This window comes from Gymnoscopelus microlampas, assembly GCF_963454915.1.
Source record: "Gymnoscopelus microlampas genome assembly, chromosome: 14".
In the NCBI taxonomy this organism is placed as follows: Eukaryota; Metazoa; Chordata; class Actinopteri; order Myctophiformes; family Myctophidae; genus Gymnoscopelus; species Gymnoscopelus microlampas.
This window is the reverse complement of record NC_139951.1, coordinates 7,524,202-7,547,422: the sequence shown is the minus strand read 5'-3', so window position 1 is coordinate 7,547,422 and position 23,221 is coordinate 7,524,202. Positions and strand designations below refer to the sequence as shown.

At 40.5% G+C, this 23,221-nt stretch overlaps 1 protein-coding gene across 2 annotated transcripts in view; it reads left to right on the top strand.

Moving 5' to 3' along the window:
- Nucleotides 1–22,115, top strand: part of mapk8b (mitogen-activated protein kinase 8b) — a 76,343-nt gene extending 54,228 nt beyond the window's left edge. Inside the window, exons 7-12 of one of the 2 annotated variants that reach the window (XM_084077372.1) lie at nucleotides 1,524–1,595; nucleotides 4,931–5,113; nucleotides 6,771–6,895; nucleotides 11,995–12,058; nucleotides 15,497–15,574; nucleotides 18,777–22,115. In XM_084077372.1, coding sequence (XP_083933498.1) covers nucleotides 1,524–1,595; nucleotides 4,931–5,113; nucleotides 6,771–6,895; nucleotides 11,995–12,058; nucleotides 15,497–15,574; nucleotides 18,777–18,970 — 716 coding nt within the window. In that variant the 3' untranslated portion in view covers nucleotides 18,971–22,115. Of the gene's footprint in view, nucleotides 1–1,523; nucleotides 1,596–4,930; nucleotides 5,114–6,770; nucleotides 6,896–11,994; nucleotides 12,059–15,496; nucleotides 15,575–18,771 lie in introns of both variants that reach the window. The other variant, XM_084077373.1, reaches the window with a different exon arrangement.
- Nucleotides 22,116–23,221: the final 1,106 nt, after the last annotated feature.

Genomic DNA, 23,221 nt, shown 5'->3' with positions numbered 1-23,221 from the left:
ACAAGTATCTAGATGTGCACACATCTCCCCTTTGAAAGGATTTAACCACATAGCGTCTCTATTCCCGGGGCGGAGATAAAGCGGCAGGTCATGGCAGACCTATGTACAAGCGCACAATGCTACCCATTGTGAGCATGTAGGTCTGCTGTTATTGAAAATAAATGGAAATTATTTGCCAGTAATGGGCACGTCAGCGTTGTGGTAAATCGATACATTTTGGGTTTCTACAGCAGGAACAGCAATTCAGTACAGCGCTTCTCAGCTGATGGGATATTGACTTACTCTGAAGTCATTACCCAGTAAATTAAGTTAGGCAATTAATATTTACATTATCTTTCACCATGTCAGAGCCTCTCTGATGACCCTGTCGTGGGGTCCCAAACCCTCTGTTTGAGAAACGGTGGTTTAATACATTTTCCAATATCCACTTTACATTCTACATGACTATCCGTGAGATACGTGAGGGTGTTAAATGCATTTCCATGTTCCTCATACTATGGTCTCATCATTATCCTCAGTGGTCAGTGTCCCACTTGTCCAACTCTGATGTGCTTGTACCACGTCTACGCATAAACTATTAAGCTAATAAGCTAACTTGTCACTCTGGTTAGCCGTGGTGTTGTTTGTGCTGTGATGCCCCTTCAAGCTGAGTATGATATTGTTGCTGTCAGGTGGAAACCTCATGTGTCCAAACAATCTAATTCAAAAGTAGCAAAGAATTAGCCGATCTACAAGCTCAAAACACATTGCGTTTTGAGCTCGTTGAAACATTAATTAACACAAATAATAAGATGGAGATACAAGGTTTCTGCCCGACAGCGACAATATGCATTATATAGGCGCAGTAGTTTTATTTATATAGCACATTTCAACAACAAGGCAATTCAATGTGCTTTACACAGAACATCAAGCAAAGGAAACACAATTATACAATGATATTAGAATGCATAAAACATAACGGATACCGTTACAGTGCAGAAGAGAAAGAAAAAAGAAAAGCAACTCAAAGGCAGCAGCAAACAGAAAGGTCTTTAGTTGTGTTTTAAAATCTCTTCCTTTGCAGTTTTTAACTTATAATTGGAATTCAGCCAACTCCAAGCTGACACCCTTTATATATATATATGCTGATTTACTTTCTACATCCTCTCAGTATTGCTGTTGAAATGTTTTCGTCAACTTGTGTCCCCTTAATAAGCAATCTCTGCAAGCCTAAAAGCTACATCGTTTTTTGGCTAAGCTTTGTGGGACATTGAACTGGGTTTGACATGTGAAAGAAAGACTGATTGCATGGCACTGCATGCCAGACTGTTTATCATTATCATTATTATTATTTGTAATCTTTTTGCCAGTCAAACGTACTGTTATCATCCTTCTCTGCATCGTCTGCTGCTCCCCTCTCGCTCCATTTGGTTGAATTGTTTTATTTCATTTATCCTTTTGTTCCATTTGTCTTATTGGAGTTTTGTTTTGAGTCCTGCATGCTAATGTTTTCGGTGGTTGTTGTGTCATTTTCATTTTTTCAGTTGATGTCTGGTCTATTGGTTGCATCATGGCTGAAATGGTCCGGGGTAGTGTGTTGTTCCCCGGCACTGACCGTATCCTTAAGACCTGGGACCCCCCCCCCCCCCCCCCCAAAGCACCATCTGCTGTGTCCCGTCTCTCTCCACCCTGAGCCCTCATCGGACCCCCCCGGTCTGATCATGTGTCATGTTCACAGGCACCTTTTTCCCATTCCAACCAAACACTGGAGCAGCTGAGTTTATGAATGAGTTCATGGCGAGAGATTTTTTTTCCCCACAATTATTCTACACGTTTCTAATTATCAAGAAGCGTGTTTTTTATTTTATTTTTATAAATCAGCAAATTGATTAACCACATTATTTTATAAAGCATTTATACGCATTTATACTAACATTTACACTAAGCATTTATATAACCCTATCATGCAGAAATATTGAAAATAGCCGATCTACAAGCTCACAACGTGTTGCGATGTGACACGTTGTAAGCTTGTAGATCGGCTATTTTCACTCAAATGTTTAGTAGTATTTTGAACCGTTTCACCTCGATTATTAATTTATTTTGTTAAAATATTGATTATCAATATTATTTATAATCAATTAAATTGATTAGTTTGATTCACTGTTCCACCTCTAAATGAGTTGTGTGCCCTGGTTGAAGATGTGAATGAGTGAAATAAGTGTTTGGTTGAAATGAAGGCATGCATGGACTGCACATAATGGGCCACCATTGTCTTAGTGTCTTGTTGTCTTCCAGACCTGTCAGTGTTGTGTTTATGTATTTATCTTTCTACATGTGTGTGGGTGTTTATGAATTAGGGCTGCAACTACCCATCATTTTCTTAGTGTTTATTCTACCCATTACGTTTTTCATTCATCGAATAATGGAGAAGTAATTTTTTGGGGTAATGAAAAAAAAAATATGTCAATGAATTAACTCAAAAACATTCGAAGAGATTTTTTTTTTAAATCGACAAAATCGATTAACCACTTAGGCCCTATTTTATACTTGTAAAGTGGTTAATCAGATTAATTAACAAAAGTTAGCATAAAATATACTTAGAATAGGCAAAATAGGCATTTAGCTCACTTGAGAGCTTGCAGATCGACTATTTGAGCTATTTTGAAAAACCTTTGCTACTGTATTTAAGAAAATGAAATTAAAAAAGGGATTGGCATCCTAGTGCCGCACCGACTGCACCGAGTGCCGCGCTATGAGCTTGTAGATCTGCTATTTTTGAAAAATCGTGAAATGATGTGCAAATCTTTGAATATATAGTTTTTTAAAGCGAACATTTGTAAAATATTTAGTTCCAGGGGGCCTCCAGAAGCAAAGATTTGAGTTAAGAATGTTCGCTTTAGTGTATATATTATTAATATATATTCAAAGATTTGCACAAATGTTCAAGATTTTTTTTTTAAATAATAGATTTACAAGCTTGTATATCTGCTATTTTTGAATAGCCCAAAGTATCAAATAATGGTTATTGCTCAAATCTAAAATAACACCGATGCGTTCCTAGATTGAATAATAACGCTCTAGCTGGTTCAAGGGAATCTTTTTAGAAACTGTTGTTTGTGCCAAAGAACAAATAATTTATATTCCATCTTCCTACTACAGTATGTACCAATATTCCACCCACGAGCGACAGCCATCACGTCACACTGCAGGTACTGTAACTATGCTTATGCTATGGTATGGAAACCTCCAGTGGTGGAAAAAGTACTCAAATTCTTTACTTAAGTAAAAGTACCAATACTGCAATATAAAAATACTCTGCTACAAGTAAAAATCCCAAATAAAAAAATTACTTGAGTAAAAGTACTAAAGTATTGACATCAAAATGTACTTAAAGTACCAAAAGTAAAAGTACTAAATATTTGAAAATAGCCTCTGTATAAAATAGGGCTAAAGTGGTTAATGTATGTTTCATAATATCATAATTTATATCTGAAAAGTAACTAGTAACTAAAGTTTTCAAATAATTGTAGTGGAGTAAAAGTACAATATTTGCCTCAGATGTAGTGGAGTAGAAGTAAAAGTATTGGAAATTGGAAATACTCAAGTAAAGTACAAATACCTCAAAATTGTACTTAAGTACAGTACTTAAGTAAATGTACTTAGTTACTTTCCACCACTGCATATGTCCAAAACTGTTACTTTTCAGGATTCAAATTCCAAAACGGCAAAAGTAGCATATCGACAATAGCGGCACGTTTCGAGCTTGCAGATCTGCTGCTTACGTTGTGACGCTTTAGTATGATCAAGTAGGGAGTTAAATTACGAAAAAAATGACACGGATGCTTTCCCGGTTTCAATGGGTTAAAAGATGGAGATAAGAGTTTTGTGCTCGACAGCAACGATATAGCCTTGTCCCAGAGAGTGTCTGTGTTTCATTGGCCTAGTTACAACACTGAACGATGGTGTTTTACAGCATTGTTGTAGCAACTCCTGTAGCATTTCAGGACCAACAGCAGGTCAGCACAGCGCAGAATGACTGTTTTATGAGGATCAGATACACTTGGCCTGTAATCAGGCTAGCAGCACAACGCTGCACAGAGCATCACTACTCACAACTTTTATTTCCTAGTCCACGCTATGAGCTTGCGGATCTGATTTTTTTTTGGAAAAATCGTGGATTTTTTTGCAAATCTTTGAATATACATGTTTTAAACCGAACATTTTTAACTCGATCTGTCCCTGGAACAACATATTTTGAGATGGGGGTCCGCGGCCAAATGCATATCATTTTGGGAAAGTTGGAGCACCACTGGTATTGCAGCATACTGTTAGGATTTGGAAAACGATTTTAGATATGTATTTGTAAATATATTTTTTTAGATATGTAAATGTTTTGTTCCAGGGACCCCCATGAAGCAAAGATTTGAGTTACCAATGTTCGCTTTAAAAAATACATATATTCAAAGATTTTCAATAACTTTTCAAAAATGGCAGATCTACAAGCTCATAGCGCGGCACTCTGAGCTTTCAGCCCGATCCAAACCCCATTGACTTCCATTCATAAAAAAACGTTAAAAAACACATGTGAAGAAATGTATACGTAAATAAATAAAACATTTGGAGGTACTATGATGACGAACCATGTTATTTAAACCTAGTTGAAATGGCATGCTTTCTAAATTCCATTCAGAAACATGAGAACAAATGACCACGGTCTGCGTGGTCAGCATATCTAGGTCAGTCACTAGGGTCAGTCGAGCAGAAGATATCGAGGGAGATCGGTGACGTCATAGCGTTTTATGTGCATAAGGTACTGCAGAACATCACAACTGTGATTCTTTAAAAAAAATATTTATATATTGGATGTCCTCTAACATGCCCTGAAGTGTCCAGGTCCGTCTGTCCAGCGCAGAGCTCTCTTTTCCTTAACCCCATAACCCTGAACCAGACATAGACCAGTGGAACAAGGTGATCGAACAGCTGGGCACGCCATCGCAGGAGTTCCTGATGAAGCTCAACCAATCGGTGAGGACCTACGTGGAGAACCGGCCGCGCTACGCCGGCTACAGCTTCGAGAAGCTCTTCCCCGACGTGCTGTTCCCCGCCGACTCTGAACACAACAAGCTGAAAGGTCAGTGCTTAGCGCACACACACACACACACACACACACACACACACACACACACACACACACACACATGCCCAGTAGTGGAAGAAGTATGATGTTTTGCTTAAGTAAAAGTAGCAATACCACAATATAAAAATACTCTTGTTACAGGTAAAAGGCCTGTGTTCAAAATGTTACTTGGAGTAAAAGCACAAAAGCATTGGCATCAAAATATACTTACCAAATACCAAAAATAAGTCCTAAAATGTTTGAAAATAGCCTATGTATGAAATAGGGCTAAAGTGGTTAATGTAATGTTTTATAATATAATAATTTACATCTGCTAAGTAACTAAAGTTTTCAAATACTTGCAGTGGAGTAAAAGTACAATATTTGCCTCTGAGATGTAGTGAAGCTGAAAGTAGGCCCAGAGTAGAGGTGCTGGGTTCATGTGGTTAAAAGACATCATCAACTGCCTTTCATGATGGGATCGTGGTGTTCATTTGTAATCATGTTCCCAAGAAATAGACCTGTCTGACAATCCAATACAAAGCTATTTATCAGAGGCGGATTGATGGATAGAAGAAAAGAGGGGTGGAAAGGATAGAGAGATGGTGGATAGGTGAGGGAGGGAGGGAGGGAAAGAGTAATGCACAGGAAAGAATGAAAGGAAATTTGGATTGAGGAGAAAAGGATTTATGGGAGGAAAGAAAAAGGCTGAACGGAGGAAGGGAAAGAGCGACGGCATACGAACGGACTGGTGAAAGGAAGGAACGAGGGATGTGGACGGAGGGGAAAATGCAATGAGGCGAGAGGGATAGGAGAGAAAAGGACGAAATGATGGATGAAAGGAAAGAGAGAGGGAGAAAGAGAAAGAGAGAGACTGAGAAGGACCCTTAACCACTTGAACCCCAGTGCCCACTATATATATCCAGGGGGTAACATTAGCCAGAAATAGCCGATCTACAAGCTCACAACGCATCGCATTGAGCGAATGATCTTTGACTTGCATGCAGTGCAGCATGTATACTGTACGTAGACCACTGATTCTCAAAGTGGGGGAGTCCAGGGGGTCCATGGGTGTTGGGGGGCTTCCAGGGGGTCCCCAGCGAAATGTGAACAGTTTAGACACTAAATAGCTGTGGTGTGATTAGCTAATAAAAAAATAAACATCTGGACATGTTTCCTGTTGTGGGGGGGTCCCTGCGCAGAATATTTTCAGATGGGGGTCCGCGGCCAAATACGGTACATATCAATTTGGGGGGTCCATCTGAAAAGGTTTGTGCCAGGGACCCCCAGAAGAGAAGATTTAACTAAAATATAATTCAAAAATCTTTTAAAAATGGCAGAGCTGTGAGCTTGTATATCTGGTATTTTTGAATAGCAACATATACATCGATAAAGTGGTTAAAATTATTGTGATTCTGCATCAACATATTTTGTTGGGGAACCCCCCCCCCCCCCCCCCCCCCCCCCAAGGACCCCTAAGGGCCCCACTTTGAGAACCACTGGTCTATACTCTGTATGATGATAGTACAAAGAAGGACCACAACTATTTTGTGTTGTCCTCTTAGTATAGCCTCTGACTGTGCTACCTGTTCTGTTAATAAGCATGTTAATCAAGCATTCAATCAATCAATTAATCAATCACCTGACCGTTCTATCTGTGGTTGTGTTGCAGCGAGCCAGGCTCGTGACCTGCTATCCAAAATGCTGGTAATAGACGCGTCCAAGCGGATCTCAGTGGACGAGGCACTGCAGCACCCCTATATCAACGTGTGGTACGACCCTACTGAAGTGGAGGCGGTAAGACGGTCATGTACCACTGTGTGGGGGCGGGGGGGGGGGGGGGGGGGGGGGGTGGCTAATGGTGTGCTAAAACTGCCATAGTCGGTTTGCAATGAAATTCTTGCGTTCACTGTTGGATAAATAAAGAAAATAAGGTTTTGCCTTCGTAAGTTGCTTAATCATAAAACATTGGATTTGTGTAAATTGCAGCAAAGACTCATTCTGAATTTTCCACACTTTTTTTGGGGTAAATAGTTTATAAAGGAAAAATAGACTAAAAATGGCAAAAAAAAACAAATTCTGGGTTGAGATATTATATAAATCAAACATCCCATTGTAAAAGGTTACAGGAAATCTGGTGAGGGAACCCATTCCAAACTCACTTCCAGCTTTTATGACAACAAACTGTAGCACTCTATTGGCCTGTGTGTGTGTGTGTGTGTGTGTGTGTGTGTGTGCGCGCGCGCATGCGTGTGTGCACATGTATGCATGCCTGATTTGTGGATGCACAGTATGAATGCGTGCACGTGAGGTGCGCGAGTGTGCACGCACACCTGCTTCCATGCATAACATGTTGTCCCATACATGTCGCTGTGTGTTGTCCTGCAATGTGCGTGTTCTCAGGCGTCTCACACAGTGACACACTCACTCAGTGACACACTCGCACAGACATTGTGTCATCGCTGCCTAATGAAGCTACAAAACTGTCAATTGCCCCAAATGAATTAAAGCAGTGAGCATTTTGGAGGAAACAAGCCAGGAGAACTATATCGGTGAGAGTGGAGCTCATGGCTCATGGAGCAGGTGTTGTGAACCTTAACACCGGCTGACACCCAGACCCCAGGAGGCTGCTGGGAGGAAAACATGGCATCATGCATGGAAGGGCAGAGGATTGAGTGCAGTGTGGGGCTGCAACTGTCCATTATTTTCTTGGCGATAATTCTATCAATTACTTTTTTTTTTTCTGTGTGGAGTTTGCATGTTCTCCCTGTGTCCCGGCCTAGGGTACCCCCACAAAAAAACATGCTGTATTCCTGGTCTCTATACTGCCTCCCCCTGGTCATCCGGGGCGCCTGATGGAGGGGAAAGGAACTTGTTGGAATAACGTGTTCCTTCCACTCCCCCCTGTCAGGTGATAAGAAGCGGCCTGCTCACTCCTCATGCATTGAAGGAGGCATGAGCTCAGTTCTGGCCTCTCCCCAGGCTGGCAGAGGGAGAGTAGCGCCCAGGATTATAGCTTAGGCAATTGGCACTGGGTGAAAAAATGGGTTACAAAAATCGTGGGATATCGATGACTTTTTTGAATAACCAAGAGCAGCTCTTATGCCCTGTTTTATATGTTGCCATACTATTGTGTCGTGGGAAAAAAAATTAAATAGCTGGATTATGAGCTTTTATATCTGCTATTTTTGCTATTTTCACAATTTTCTGCCACCTATAATGGCAAACTATAACAAAATAACAAAAATAAATAAAAATGGGATTTCTTTCCCCAAAATTGATTATTAAAATTCATTAGAATAGTCCTCTCGGGTCCTATCTTGCCTTACCCCTTATGCCTAAACTTTATAGACATATTTTACTATTTTGAAAAACCTATTCTGAAAATAGCTGATCTACATCGACACGTTGTGAGCTTGTAGAATGGATGTTTTTTTTTTAAATAGTAAAAAATGCCTATAAAGTTTTGGCATAAGGGTTACGGCAAGATAGGGTCCCTCTCCTCTCCTCTCCTCCCCTCCCTCCACAGAGCTGACAGTCTGGCCTTGAGAAGTGCAGATTTGTGCTCAGAGCTCAACCCCGGCTGTGTGCAGACGCATTAAATCTCCGTCTCGGGCGGAGGGAGGGAGGACAGCTCTTATCTCATGCATTGATTTAGTTTCTATCTCGGCGCTGTTGATGCTGTGAATGCAAATGTTGTGGCTTTGAGGTGTTAGTCAGAAGAGGCGCGTGCGTGTGTGTGTGTGTGTGTGTGAGAGAGAGAGACACTAGTCTGTAACTGTCAGGCCACCAGTGTAATCCACTGTGTGTCAAAGCGTGCGTCAGTATAAGTCACTGAGGCTGTATTTCGTTGCTGTCGGGTGGAATCCTTTTTAAAGGAGTAGTTCACCCCAAAAATCACTTATTTTCTATCAATTACACACCCCATGAAGCCTTGAATTCATGGAGATTGTTTTGTTTTTGTCGCATTCCTGGGCCAATAATTTGATGACCAGCTGTCTCCGGTAGGAGACTCAAAGAGTCTCCTTTGACAGTGGAAACACTGAAAATAGCCTATCTACAAGTTCTCACAATCGGCTACTTTCACTACTTTTGTACTACAGTCTTGAATGATGAAGTAAGGCATTAATTTACGAAAAAACATAAGATACAAGGTTGCTCCCCGACAGCAGTGATTTATTTACTCAGTTAAAGTCCTGTAAATGTGAGACACAACCCAGAAGATCACAGGTCGGATCCCTCAGTGTGTGTGTGTGTGTTCCTCGGCCATTTGGACAAGTTCCATGGCTTAAAGCAGTGGTTCTCAAACATTTTCATGTCAAGGACCCCTAAATTGTAATGTTTTTTTGGCCGTGGACCCACTCCCCGGCCATGGTTTTGTGGAGAGAAATGTTCAGAATTGTTTAGTTTTTCCAATATCTTTCAAAACCTTTCACAAATATCTACAAGCTTACAACGTGTATTACAGTATGAGCTTGTAGATCACTTATTTTTGAGTGGTTAAACTAACATTTTGATGCAATATGAACTAATTTAGCTGGGGACCCCGCCCTGGGAACTCCTTAAAGGGGTCCCCGGACCCCACTTTGAGAACCCCTGGCTTAAAGTGCAGCAGCTTAGTAGTCCGTTTTACAAATATAGCCAGTCTGCAAGTACACAACACGTCGCATTTGCGACACGTTCTGAGATTGTAGATCGGCACATTTTTGCCAAATGTTTCCCCCAGCTGGGGTTCAGTTGGTTAAATGTCAAGTATGATGTTATCATCAATCTGTCCTATAATGGAAGTGGATTTTCTCTCGAGTTTTCCTCGTGACATATTGTATCTTAGGGTGAAATAATTTACATATTGAAGTACCGTAATATGACATCAATGTAAGGTGTTTTAAAGTAACAAAGTAATTCAGGGGTAACATGGATGAAAAAGTTATTTACAGGGGTTCCCTGAGCCAAAACGACAGTTTGAGAAGCAGTGCCTTAGGGCAGTAGTTCTCAAACGTTTTCATGCCAAGGACCCCCAAATTGTATGTATTTGTATTAGTATTTGTATTTGTATTTGGTCGCAGACCCCCATCTGAAAAGGTTTTGTGCCAGGGAGCCGCAGAAGAGAAGATTTGGGTTAAAGAATTCAAAATGATTCAAAATATTTAAAAAACCTTCTAGATTGTTTCTAAAATGTTCAAAAATAGCAGATCTACAAGCTCGCAGCGCGGCATGAAGTGACACGCTGTGAGCTTGTAGATCTGCTATTTTTGAAAGGCCAACAAATTATATATATAAAGTGGTTAAAATTATTGTGACGCTGTATTAACACATTTTGCTGGACCCCACTTTTAGAACCACTGGGGCACAGAAACAGAAACAAAAGCAGAGAATGGCCAATCTGAAAGAAAAAAAAATCCCCTTTGTTTTTGCCTCTGGGGGCACCACCTCCTTTCTTGCGTAGAAACAGCAACTCGGTTTGGCCCCTCCCCTTTCTTAGTCAACTTCCTCCCGGGTGCTTCTGTGTTTATCCCTACTATCAACAGCACTACATGTTTAGGGCGGTGGTGCTGACAGATTATTATGCTGTTTAGCCCGATCTGTCTTGAGAGATTAGAGCATGTGCAAAACGTGTGTGTGTGTGTTCTCGCATTAATCCATAAGGGTCCGTAGCAGTGGATCCACAACAGAAGCTCCACTGTTTGTGTGTTTATTTACCCATCTGTGTTGTCGTGATTGAAAGGGTCGCTTCTCACCACTAATTGAGAGCATCTGCCGCCCGGGAAGCCTCAGCTTTAACCCATTACATCCGAGAACACATCTGTCATTTCTTTTGGCTATTCAAAAATAGCAGATATTCAAGCTCATAGCGCGGCACCGAGTGTCGCGCTATGAGCTTGTAGATCTGATATTTTTTTAAATAAATTGTGAAAATGTGTGCATATCTTTGAATATATGTTTTTAAAGCGAAAATGTTTTACTCAAATCTTTGCTTCTGGGGGATTCTACACATGTCTTTTAAATCCTAAAACAGTTCTTTTGGGGGAAAAAAACGTATGTTGCTATAATATCAGTGGTTCTCAAACTGTTTTCATGTCAAGGACCCCCAAAATGATATATGTATTTGGCTGTGGACCCCCAACTCAAAATATTTTGTTCCAGGGACCCCCCAGAAGCAAAGATTTGAGTTACAAATGTTTGCTTTAAAAAAATATATATATGCAAAGGTTTGCACACATTTTCAAGATTTTTAAAAAAATGCAGATTTTCAAGCTCTGTGAGCTTGTAGAGCTATTCTTGAATTGCCAAATAAATCTAAAAATGACACAGATGCGTTCCCGGTCTTAATGGGTTAAGATTGAGTGTGAACTCGGCGAGCCGATACGTCAATGCCAATCCCCTCCCCCTCGGGAACACTCAGACACTATGTCATTGGTGCACAGCTGTGGGTTCTCAAACGTTGTCATTTCAAGGACCTCCAGTTTGGTATACTGTATATCATTGCTGTCGGGCAGAAACCTCTTATCCCCATATTTGAACTTATGTTTTTTCGTAAATGAATGCCCTACTTGATCATACTACAGCCAGGATCAAAAATGTGCAATTAATCTAGAATTAATGAAAGTTTCACTTTAAAAAAAAAATTATATTACAAAAGAAAATGATGATTTCCCAAAATAATTCAGACGATCCTGTATATTAGGCCAAAGACCCCCATAACTCTGAGAGTGTACAAATGGAACCAAATGGACCTGTAAGGGTCCATTTGGTTCCATTCGTACACACTCAGAGTTACAGACTCATAAATATAAATGTGAAAAGGATAGGACATTTGTTGTTTTACCGCCTACAGTGGATCTGTGGATGTGCTGTGTTTATAATGTTTCACGTGTATTCATCTCTTTTCTTTTCAGCCTCCACCCCTGATCACAGACAAACAGTTGGATGAGAGGGAGCACACAGTGGAAGAGTGGAAAGGTACAATGGAAGCTTCTCTCTATTGTCTCTTTCTCTCTCCTCTCCTCTCTCAGATATAGTTGTTCTTTGATGTTCTGACAGAAGTACTTAGCTGTGCAGTATGTTGCGTAAGCCAGCACAGCCTGTAGCACATTTCAGCTCCAAATCTAAAACTGACAGTCAGAAGAGCATGATCATAACTTGACTCTAAAAAGGCTGGCACACAACATTGTTTTTTATACCGTTTGCAAAGCCTTAAATGCAGTGGTGTAAAAAGTAACGAAGTACAGTCAGGGCCGTGTTAATGTCAAAATGCGCACTAGGCAACGGACAGTTTTCGGGCCCCCCCCCCCAGCGCACATGCACACGCGCGCGACCAATGCGCGCGCGCGAAGCGCGCGCGCGCGAAATTTTGCGGTTATTTCGCGGATTGTGGCCGTTTTTGGGCGTTTCTTTGTTACTTTATTTCGGTTTTAGGGTTAGGGTTAGGGTTAGGTTAGGCTTATGTTATTTAATTAAAAAAAAAAAAAAAAAAAACTTTTTAATTTTTTTTTTTTTTTTTTTTTTTTGGGGCATTTTTCGGCCCCCCCCCCCGACAAGACATAGGCATGTGCCTACATTGCCTGTGCATAAACACGGCCCTGAGTACAGTTACTCAAGTACTGTACTTAAGTACAATGTGAGGTATATTTTTTACTTTACTGGAGTATTTCCAATTTGCAATACTTTTACTTCTACTCCACTACATCTCAGAGGCAAATATTGTACTTTCTCTCCACTATAATTATTTGAAAACTGTAGTTACTAGTTACTTCGCCGATATAAGTTATAACATCATAAAACATACATTAACCACTTTAGCCCTATTTTATACCATAGGCTATTTGAAAATAGCCGATTTACGTGCTCACATTTTTACAGCTTGTAGATTGTCTATTTTCTTTTTTTTTTTTACTTTTGGTTAGGGCCGGGACTTTATCGCGTTAATTTCGATCAATTAATTACAGAAAAATTATCGCGTTAAAAAAATTAACGCATTTTAATCGCACTTATTTTTGCCCCGCGGAACGTTTCTCACGGGACGAGTTTCAGACGGACCGTTTGTCCCGGTGCACCAAGCAACATGCATGGGTCTCGTCTGGTCTCAGACAACAACAAACCGCAGGCAATGCAGTGCATGAAAGCATGAATGAAGACGGCGCACCCGATAGCCTGCTTGATAATGTTGGCTGGGCTGCCCCCCCGAACCCCCGCCCCGCGGGAGGGAGGGGGGGGGGGGGGGGGGGGTGATGCGGTGCGGGTCACATGCGCGCGGATTATTTTTATTAATTAATTAATTAAACGACGATAAAACAACAGTGACAACACACTCTACCTGCAATGTAGAAATACTATGTTACAATTAAAAGTCCGGAATTCAAAATGTACTTGAGTAAAAGTATAAAAGTATCAAAATGTATTTAAAGTACCAACAGTTAAAGTACTCAAATCTTTTGAAAATAGCAGATCTACAAGCTCACAATGCATGTAGATGGCTATTTTCTAATGGCCGATATAGGGCTGAAGTGGTTACTGTATGTTTTGTAATAATAATAATCAAAATCTACAAAGTAACTAGTAACTAAAGTTTTCAAATAATTTTAGCAGAGTATAAGTGTAATATTTGACTCTGAGATGTAGTGGAGTAGAAGTAAAAGTATTAGAAATTGGAAATACTTGAGTAAAGTAAAAAATACCTCAAAATTGTACTTAAGTGCAGTACTTGAGAACATGTACTTGAAGACGTTTACCAAAATCCATTTGAAAACACATTTTCTCACTGTTCTCGGGTCAAATATTGATATGCGATTAAAATGCGATTAATTTAGATTAATTAATTACAAAGCCTCTAATTAATTAGATTAATTTTTTTAATCGAGTCCCAGCCCTACTTTTGGTACCTTAAGTATATTTCGATGCCAATACTTTTGTACTTTTACTCAAGTCACATTTTGATCACAGGCCTTTTACTTGTAACAGAGTATGTTAATATTGTGGTATTGCTACTTTTAATTAAGTAAAATATCTGAGTACTACTTAGATCATAATGATCTAATCTAACATTATGCTGAAATCTGCAATCCAAGACACCAGACCTGAAATGCACAGTACAATGTAGTAATAATCCACCATGCTCAACCTGAAATGTGTAATCTCCGATTATGAATCTGAACCGCGTAATCCAAAACTATAATCCACAAGACTACACACCTGAAACGCTTAATCCCAGATGACAGGACCGGAATGCATAACAGAAGATTATGACGGTATAAATGTACATTTTGACTTGTCTAAAATGAGATTTAACAGATGAAACTGACAAGAAGGTATAATTACCGAAAAAAGAATCTTCATTTGTAACTCTGACCGTGTACAAATGTAACCAAATGGAACCGTAATGGTTCATTCACTACATATCGTCGCTGTCGCGCAGAAACCTTGTATCTCCATAGTATCTCCAAGTTTTTTGTTTTGTTTCGTAAATAAATGCCCTACTTCGTTGTACAAGAGTGTCACGCAAAAGTAGCGAAAATAGCAGATCTACAAGCTCACAACGCGCCTCGCGACACATTGTGAGCTTATGGGTCGGCTATTTTCGCTACTTTTTGCGACAATGTAATATAATGAAGAATTAGGGCGTTAATTTACCAAAAATAATAATAATAATAATTTCTGCCTGGCAGCTATGTTATGCTAATTATAGATGTCTAGTTTCAGGAGTAATAGGCTCTATGCACAACATATTGGACAGAAACTGGACCTCTTCCATACTTCCTTCACAGGTCTTACCAATTATACTAATTAAGGCTCTGTGTTGAGAGTGTACACTCTCAGAGTTACACACCCGTAAGGGGTCCATTTGGAACCCCCACATGGAACCATGAGGGTACCTGGACCACACTTTGAGACCCACTGGTGTAGCAGAGTGTTTCCAGTGAGCCAACATGCACAATATCATCAGCACCCTGACTCTTTTTGACCAGAATGGAACTTCATTAGTATCATTGGTAACACCTGAAAGGAAGTAAAGAAGAGGCACCATTTCTTTCCAATATGGGTGCAGTGCATAGAGCCTATTCATTTTTGCACAAGAGCCAGTCACGACGCATCTGATTTTGGTCCATCATGATAAAAACACCCGCATTGCACATTGATGTCAGAGTGCTTTGATATGCTTTTTGATATTGAGCTGGTGTTATGAACCTTCCTGTCAAGCGAATGGAACTGTAGCTCAGTGTGCTGACGGTGATCATGACACGTGCAGCATGTCTCTGGTTCTGAGTGCAACACCTGAGGTTTTTAGAACATCAATTCTACATACATGTTCTGCTGTTTTCCCTCCCATTTCTTTGTCTTCTTGTCATGACCTGTGTGTGTGTGTGTGTGTGTGTGTGTGTGTGTGTTCGTTCTTCTTTCCAGAGTTGATATACAAAGAGGTATTTGACTGGGAGGAGAGAACAAAGAATGGCGTGATCAGAGGACAGCCACCTTCTTTAGGTTAGTGGACTTTGTTCTTTGTGTGTTTGTTTTGTCTGTTTTGAGAGAGCTACAGTGTTTGTACAAGAGAACTTGGACAACCTATTTTGGGAAGATTTTCAACATCTGAAACATGTTCAAAATGATTCTACACATTTTCTAAACTGGCAACAATAGCAGATCTGCTAGTTCACAACGTGTTGCATCGTGACCCATTGTTTGATGTAGATCTGCTATTTTCACGATGTTTTCAATTCCCTTCTGGTCCACAGAAGGGAATTGGAAAGGTGTATTCAAATCAACATTCTCAGATGATTCCGGTGTCTAACTTTTTTCAAGTGCATCGTCGTGCTAGCTCTTCTGTATGAACAGAAAGAGGGGGCAGAGGATTCTACTATCAAGGTGTTCAAGGAGTTAAACTATGTACTATTTTTGTATCATTGTATTATTTTGTATTGTTCTTATTGAACTTTTAATCCTTGTTATTTAATGACCTCTTCCACGAAGGACAAGATTCCAAATAAGCCTTCCTTTCCTTGCACAGCAACTTGTTTTCTTTGATATTGGATTGTTTCTATTACCTTTTTTTATAACAATGTTGCTAAATAAACTAAACTAAACTGTACACTTGTATTTTAAGGACAGGCATTCTTTTCGGTTAGTTTTGAGTTTGGGTAGGGAATCTTCAATTGCTTTTGGTAAGGCTTTCCACATTTTGGTGGCAGCATAGCAGAATGCATTTTTCACCCATGTTTGAGCCGATGTGTCGTCGACCTTCTGGGTTTGGCCGGGCGCCTGGGGGAGCAGAGATGGGAGAGATGTGGATCTCATTCTCTAGAGCCCCGTGTGGGACCGGTTCCTTTATTCCGGGCCTGCAGGGCTCCCGCTGGATTTCTGACCATTACCGTCTGTCCACCGCGGTGGTTTCAATTCATCCCGTCTGCGGTATTTCGTTTGACTCGCCCACTCTCCTGCCCGCAGCTAAGTTTAAGCACCGTCCGCTCCCGAAATAATTTGATTGGGACTCAAATACCAACAGAGAGACGGCATGAGAGCGCAGTGGGGGGGGGCAGGATTTGACAATTTCAGCACCATAGACAGAGACGCAGTAGGCTAGGGGCGTTCTGCTGATCAGTATTGTTAAATAGATGCCTATTTAGGTTTTCTGTCTTTCAAAATTGCGTTCTCTCCCTGGGAGTCAATTAACTCATTCTGTGCCACAATCCGTCAAATCCGTCACGTGGCCTGACACGACACGTCAAAGTTTTTTTTTTTAAGCCCATACTGCCCAGTCAGAAGCTTACTCTGTTTTCTGATGTCTAGTTTTTTTGATAGTGCACACTTTTACTGAGGTATCTAGAGCACAAGTGTGATGTGTGTGTTGTTTTGTTTTATGTTATGTTAATATTTAAGGTCACAGTCATCCAGAGATGGCGTTTATTCATACACTTCTCCACTCGGCTCTCTTTGACTTCAATGCATCCCATCAATCTTTGGGCTCCAGTTTGCCTCCCAGTGGTTATTCTGGTTATTGTGAGCATACAACAAACCCAATCTGATCACTTTCAAATGTGGACAGTCAGTCCTAAAGATCAGATCTTACAATGTTACCAGTCCAATTTTGTCTGCAATTTTTTTTTTTTTCATAACGCTTGAGTTCTCTCGAGTCCCTGATTGAATGAAATTGGTATCGCAACCTCAACATGTATTTTCTGTTACTAAAATAGTTTGAGGGACCGACAGACCCCTGTTACTGAAAAAAGACTCTATAGCAATGATTATCAGAATGTAAAGCTATTTAACACTGATTTTAACATTAAAATATCACTTTACACACTTTCACACTGAGTGTCCAGGGCTGATGACAGGTGTGTGACAGGTGTGTTATAAGCATGCATAGCGTGTTGACAATTTAGTTTAGGCGTTTAGCAGACGCTCTTATCCAGAGTGACTTAAATGAAGCAAGGTAAACGCATACATCAAATGCAGAGAGACGGTGTAGTGCCTCAGTAAACTTGGATCCCAGGTAAACCAAGAACCTAGCATCAGTCTAAACTATATACTATCAAAAATAATAATCTGTACATTGATACTATAGGATACCAGGTAAACAAGGAACCTAGTATAGCATCTATATGGCATAGTTAGCTCTGGTCCATAGCCTAGAAGGAGTTCTCCTTAACACATTGACTGCCTAGATCGAATTAATTCGATATTAGCTTATCATCACTTGCCTGCCAAGATCGAATTAATTCGATTTTAGCAAAAAAATACATTTTCAAAAAAAATTCAAATATTTTTTTTTTTTTTGACCCAAAGACCAAGGAGATATGCATTTTCGAAGATCTTTACTCTCATCCACTTCCTTGTTAACTTAAAACTTAAAAATGTTGTATCGGCTCCTGAGTACTTTTTTTTTCCCATTGAAAAATCTCTGGCATGAATAACAATAGGCAGTGAAAATAATTCAGGCAGTCAATGTGTTAAGGCTATGGGACTTTCGAGCCTTTGCGCTCGCACTACAGGCTGCATAGCCTCTCGTCTGCAGTAAAAATAAAAAAAATACACTTTCGCTACTCGCCAAAACAAAGACGGTTTTATGGAGTTGAAAGCCAACTCTACTAAGTGGGAACACTCTGAGCCCCCCACCTCACGTCTAAAATACACTTTTTGGCCAAAATGTTAAATATTTCAGCGGAAGGAAAACTTTTTTTAGTTACTCCGCTGTGCCCTCTACAGTTCTTGACAATAGAAAAATTCCATTGACCGGATCCTTCTAAGGCTATGGACCAGAGCTATAGCATAGTACAACTAGCATCTGTCTAAATACAATTCTATCTAAATTACATTTGAACCCATTAAGACCTGGAACGCATCTGTGCCACTTTAGATTTCGTTGGCTATTCAAAAATAGCAGATATACAAGCTCATAGCGCGGCACCGAGTGCCGCGCTATGAGCTTGTATATCTGCTATTTTTGAAAAATTGTGAAAAATTGTGAAAATCTTTGAAAGCATATCTTTTTTTAAGCGTTAGGATTTAGAAAAAAATGTTTTTAATCGGCCTCAGGTCTTAATGGGTTAACCATTGCATAAGTCTGTATGGTCATCAAAACTAGGTCAAGCGCTATGGGCAGCAGGTGCGTGTGTGTGTGTGTGTGATGAGCGTGCGTAGCGTCCAACACTGACGACAGGTGTGTGTGTGTGTGTTCCTCATAGCACAGGTGCAGCAGTGAGCACCAGCCCCCACCAGCAGCAGCATCAGCACCACCATCCCTCCTCCAGCTCCTCCTCAGCCTCCGGCGGCGACCACGCCTCCTCCTCCACCAACCCCGCCCACAGCAGCTCCGACACCACCGCCGTCGTCACCACGGCGACCCCCTCCACCGTCGCCACGGTGACCAGCTGCTGCAGATGATGACGATCGATCGCCGACCCCCCCCCCCAGTGGTCTGTCTGGTCAGGGGGCTAGGCCACGCCCCCCCCCCCCCCCCCCTTTCCGACCCCGCCCACCAACCTGCTCGGATTACAATGCCCCCCCCCACCAACACTGGCCCCTCCCCCTCAGTCTTTAGCCCCTCCTCCTCGCGTTCCTCTCTGCTTGTCTTGGGTAATAGTAGTGTTTTAGCTGTTTGATAAATGTTAGTTTTTCTTTGGTTTTTATCAAGATTTTTTTTTTTTTTAAGTCTTTTTTCCCTCCTTTTTCTTGTTGAATCTTGGCTGTAATTTATTGTTGTATCTTTTTTTTTTCTTGTTTTTTTTTTACTTATCGAGATGAGAACTTTTACGGTTTCACTACATTGCAGTTTTGCAATTAACCGACGGTGAGGATTTAAAAGGAGATATATGTCAAAATCTTTTAATGTGATCTATATTTTTTGATCTATTTTTTTTTTCTCTTTTAAAGATCATTCATTTCATTTTTTTTAAAGCTACTGCTATTACAACTTTGCCATATAAATGTAGATTGAGTTTGTACAGATTTTATGGTAAATATATTTTTGTTTCTTCAAAAATGAGTTTGCAGTGAGCCATTTGAAACATAATTTAATTGACAAACTTGTATGATGTTAGTACTCCCCTCGTATGAATAATGTCCTTATACCTAAGCGTGTCTCACACCAAATGGACGTGTTTTTGGTCCCAGACAAACAGGTCCATTTGTTTTGAACTGAGACGGTATAGATTTATTTGTATAAAAAGGAAAACGCTTTCTTCACGTCAGTCACTACTAATACTACTTTCCTTGTAAAAAGTCATGATTAATGAAAGCTTTATAATTTCCTTGCTGTCGGGCAGAAACCTATTATCTCCATAGTCTAACTTTTTTGTGTTTTCTTTTGTAAATGAATGCCCCGCTTGATCATATTACAGCGTCACACTAAAGTATCTAAAGTAGCAGGTCTGCTACTTTTGTTATTTTTTAATTTAAATCCTGAAAAAAGTTAACAGTTTTGGACATATAAGGTTTCCACCCGACAGACGATTTGCTCTTTCTTTTTTTTCTCTTTCCTGTTTAGTTTTAGTCTTAAGATAATTGATCTGGAAATGCTGTTCGATTTTCATTGCTCACTGCTCTTCCTGTGATGAGAATCTCATCTAGTTTTTGCTTGATTTCTCCTCTCTTGCGTTTTGGTTTTCCCTGTAAGCTATGTGGATTGAAATGGCACGGTTAGATGGGGGACGTTAACACGAGTTAACACGGAGCTCTTTTTCGATGAGTTAGTCCATTTATTTTCTAAGTGCTTGATGAACCGCGTTCTGGTCTGCAGCCAGCTGTGGGTGACATTGTGGTATTTGTTGCTTTGATCGCAGCCTGGAGACCCACTGCAGTGGATGCTTTGCCATATCTTCGCTGTGGGGTGGAAATATTGCATGTTCAAAACCCGTAAATGTTCATGAAATGAAAAAAAAAGAAGGAAAACTGTTCAAATGGATTAATGAGATTTAGTCACAAGCTCTAATACCTTTCATTGGTTAACTATTCATCCTGGCGTCTCTATTTTGGGCCATGTAATTATAGACAAACCTTTTTTCATCATTAGCAAAAGAGAGCTGAACTACAAGCTCGCAACGCATCGAAAGTGTAAGCTAGGGGTTAAATGTTTGCGAAAACCCACAGAGACGTAAAGTGCCCAATAACATTATTCTATTAAATGACAATAACTGCTAAATCTAGAGATGCAAGGTTTCCACCCCAACAGTGACAATATGCTTTCTTTGTCGGTCCTTTAGGCTTTGCTTTGACGGTCAAGGTGTCCTTTGATGGTGGACGACTGGGGAATGTGTCATTGTGCTTTGAGAGTTTTTAGGAGATGTGGAGTTGTGTTGAGGCTGTAAAAAGCCAAGGCGAGGTATACAGTAAGTAGAAAGTGTTTCAGTAAAGTAGGGAGTCGTGATACCGAGAATGCTTGTGAAAGTGATTCGTTTTTCTTATTGGGAGGGATAGAAATCGTGCGGCGGCCGAGATCAGTGATGAAAATGCTGAAGATTTCCGCTTACTACCACGACATCCTGCTATTAGGAACTCGACAGATGTATTTTTGTGAATTTTATGCCAGCTTTCGGTATGCCTAAAGCTATTCAAAACGTTTTAGGCGATCTGAGGAAATTGTCCATGCCCCTTCCTGCCTAAAAGCAACTGGCCCTTACTGGTTGAGAACTGCAACAGAATTAGAGTAAATCCCTAATGTGACGTTTAGGGATCTCGACAGTATAACAAAGGAATTTCTACTGTATGCAATAAGGGAGTCCTTCTGGATTGTTTTAGATGTTTGCCTCTTAAGGAAAAGTGCCTGTTGTTCGTCCATCATTCATTCCTGACAAGTAGAAGAGTGTTCATTTAGTTTTGAGGATTTTTATTAAGTCTGGATGAAGTAAAAAAAGAAAAACCAAAACAAGCAACGGTAGTTTCCATGTCAAAGTCAATCACATAAAAGGCGGTTGTTCTCACAAATATATTATGTATATTTTTCTACTGTTTTTGGTTTTGACCCCAAAAGTTGGAGACGGTAGTTTTTTGCAGGGTACGGTGATGTCAAGGTGTGTAACTGGAGATACTTCAGCACGCGTTTGAGTCCTTTAAAGCCGAATGGGCCGATTCAGCAGGGTTCTTCATCAAAGTAAAAAGGAGGAAAAAAAGTGTTCCTGTGCAGCGACAGTAACTTGGTTTGTAGCTTTCTCGCAGCTTTACTTTGCATATCATTTAAATGCGATGATTGTAGGAGAAGAGGATCAGAATGTTCCTCTTTTTCTTTTTAAACTCATACTTCTCAAATATATCAAACCAAACTGCATGAATGAAAACGTTAGCTGCTTTGTTGTCGATACTGTGGTAGGAAGAAAGGGAGGTGAGTCAGAATGTATAATGACCAGTAGTGTGTCAATAGGCTCTATGCACAGCAGCCATTTTGGAGAGAAATTGGGCCTCTAAATACTTCATTCACAGGTGTTACCAATGATACTAATGAAGGCTATGTTACATTCTGGTCAAACACAGTCGGGGTGCTGATATTGTACACTCACTGGAAACACTGCTACACCAGTGGGTCTCAAAGTGTGGTCCAGGGACCCACATGGTTCTTTGAGGGGGTTCCAAATGGCCCCTTAAAAGGTGTATAACTCTTGAGAGTGTACAAATGGAACCAAATGGCCCCGTAAAGGTCCATATGGTTCCATTTGTACACTCTCAGAGTTATGGGGGTCCTTGAAATTAAAAGGTTTGAGAACCACTGTGCTGCCTGAAATGGAACAGAGCCTTCATTATTATCATTGGTAAAACCTGTGAAGGAAGTAAGGAAGAGGCCCAATTTCTTTCCTATTATGGCTGCTGCATAGTCTATAGCAGCATGCAGGGTAACCAGCACTGTGCTTGGGCTGTCTCAAAAACACGTTAACGTAACACTATGGATGTCTTAGAACCTGAAGAAAAGTCTTGTTCCTTTGGGCAATTCAGCCGGCCGTAGGTCTAGTTCTGTGTTGTACTTCACTGTGGTATAGTTAAGCAACTTTGTATTGCCAAACTTGAATTACTGACAGGCGTTGGCTTTGTGTTTTGTAGACAGGTCCTCAGGGATAGAGCTGAGCATTTCTTGTGCCACCTTGTATGGGGTGGCGACTGAGTCTGTTTAGAGGCAATGTGCCAGTCATGTTTCTGGGCTTTCCTTGCTATAGAGCAAGCGTAGCAGCCTCTCGTTGGAGGCCGGCCGGGGCAATTCCCTTGAGGGCTGGTAGGTAGAATGAGGGTGGGCTTCAGGCAACCAGTTATGATCCGGAGAGCTACTACAATGCAATGCAACATGTTGTGAGCTTGTAGAAGAGTTATGACCATTTTTAACAACACAAATCTCTTACCGGGTTCCCTGGCACAACATATTTTCAGATGGGGGGGTCCACGGCTAAATAGATATCAATTTGGGGGTCCTTGACATGAACATGTTTGAGAACCAACCACTGCATTAAATAATTGCCTTTAGTCGTAGATGGAGGATAGATAGAGAAGATGAAGTTGCTCACGTAATTTCCCGTCATGTTGCCCCTCAGTGTTGATGGTGTGACATAATTGCTTAAATCATAACTCAAAAATGGTGCTCTTAATTTTATTTTGCCCAACATTTTAGCCATTGGAGTTATATATTTTGCTGTTGCTTTTCTTTTTTTTCCTTTATTT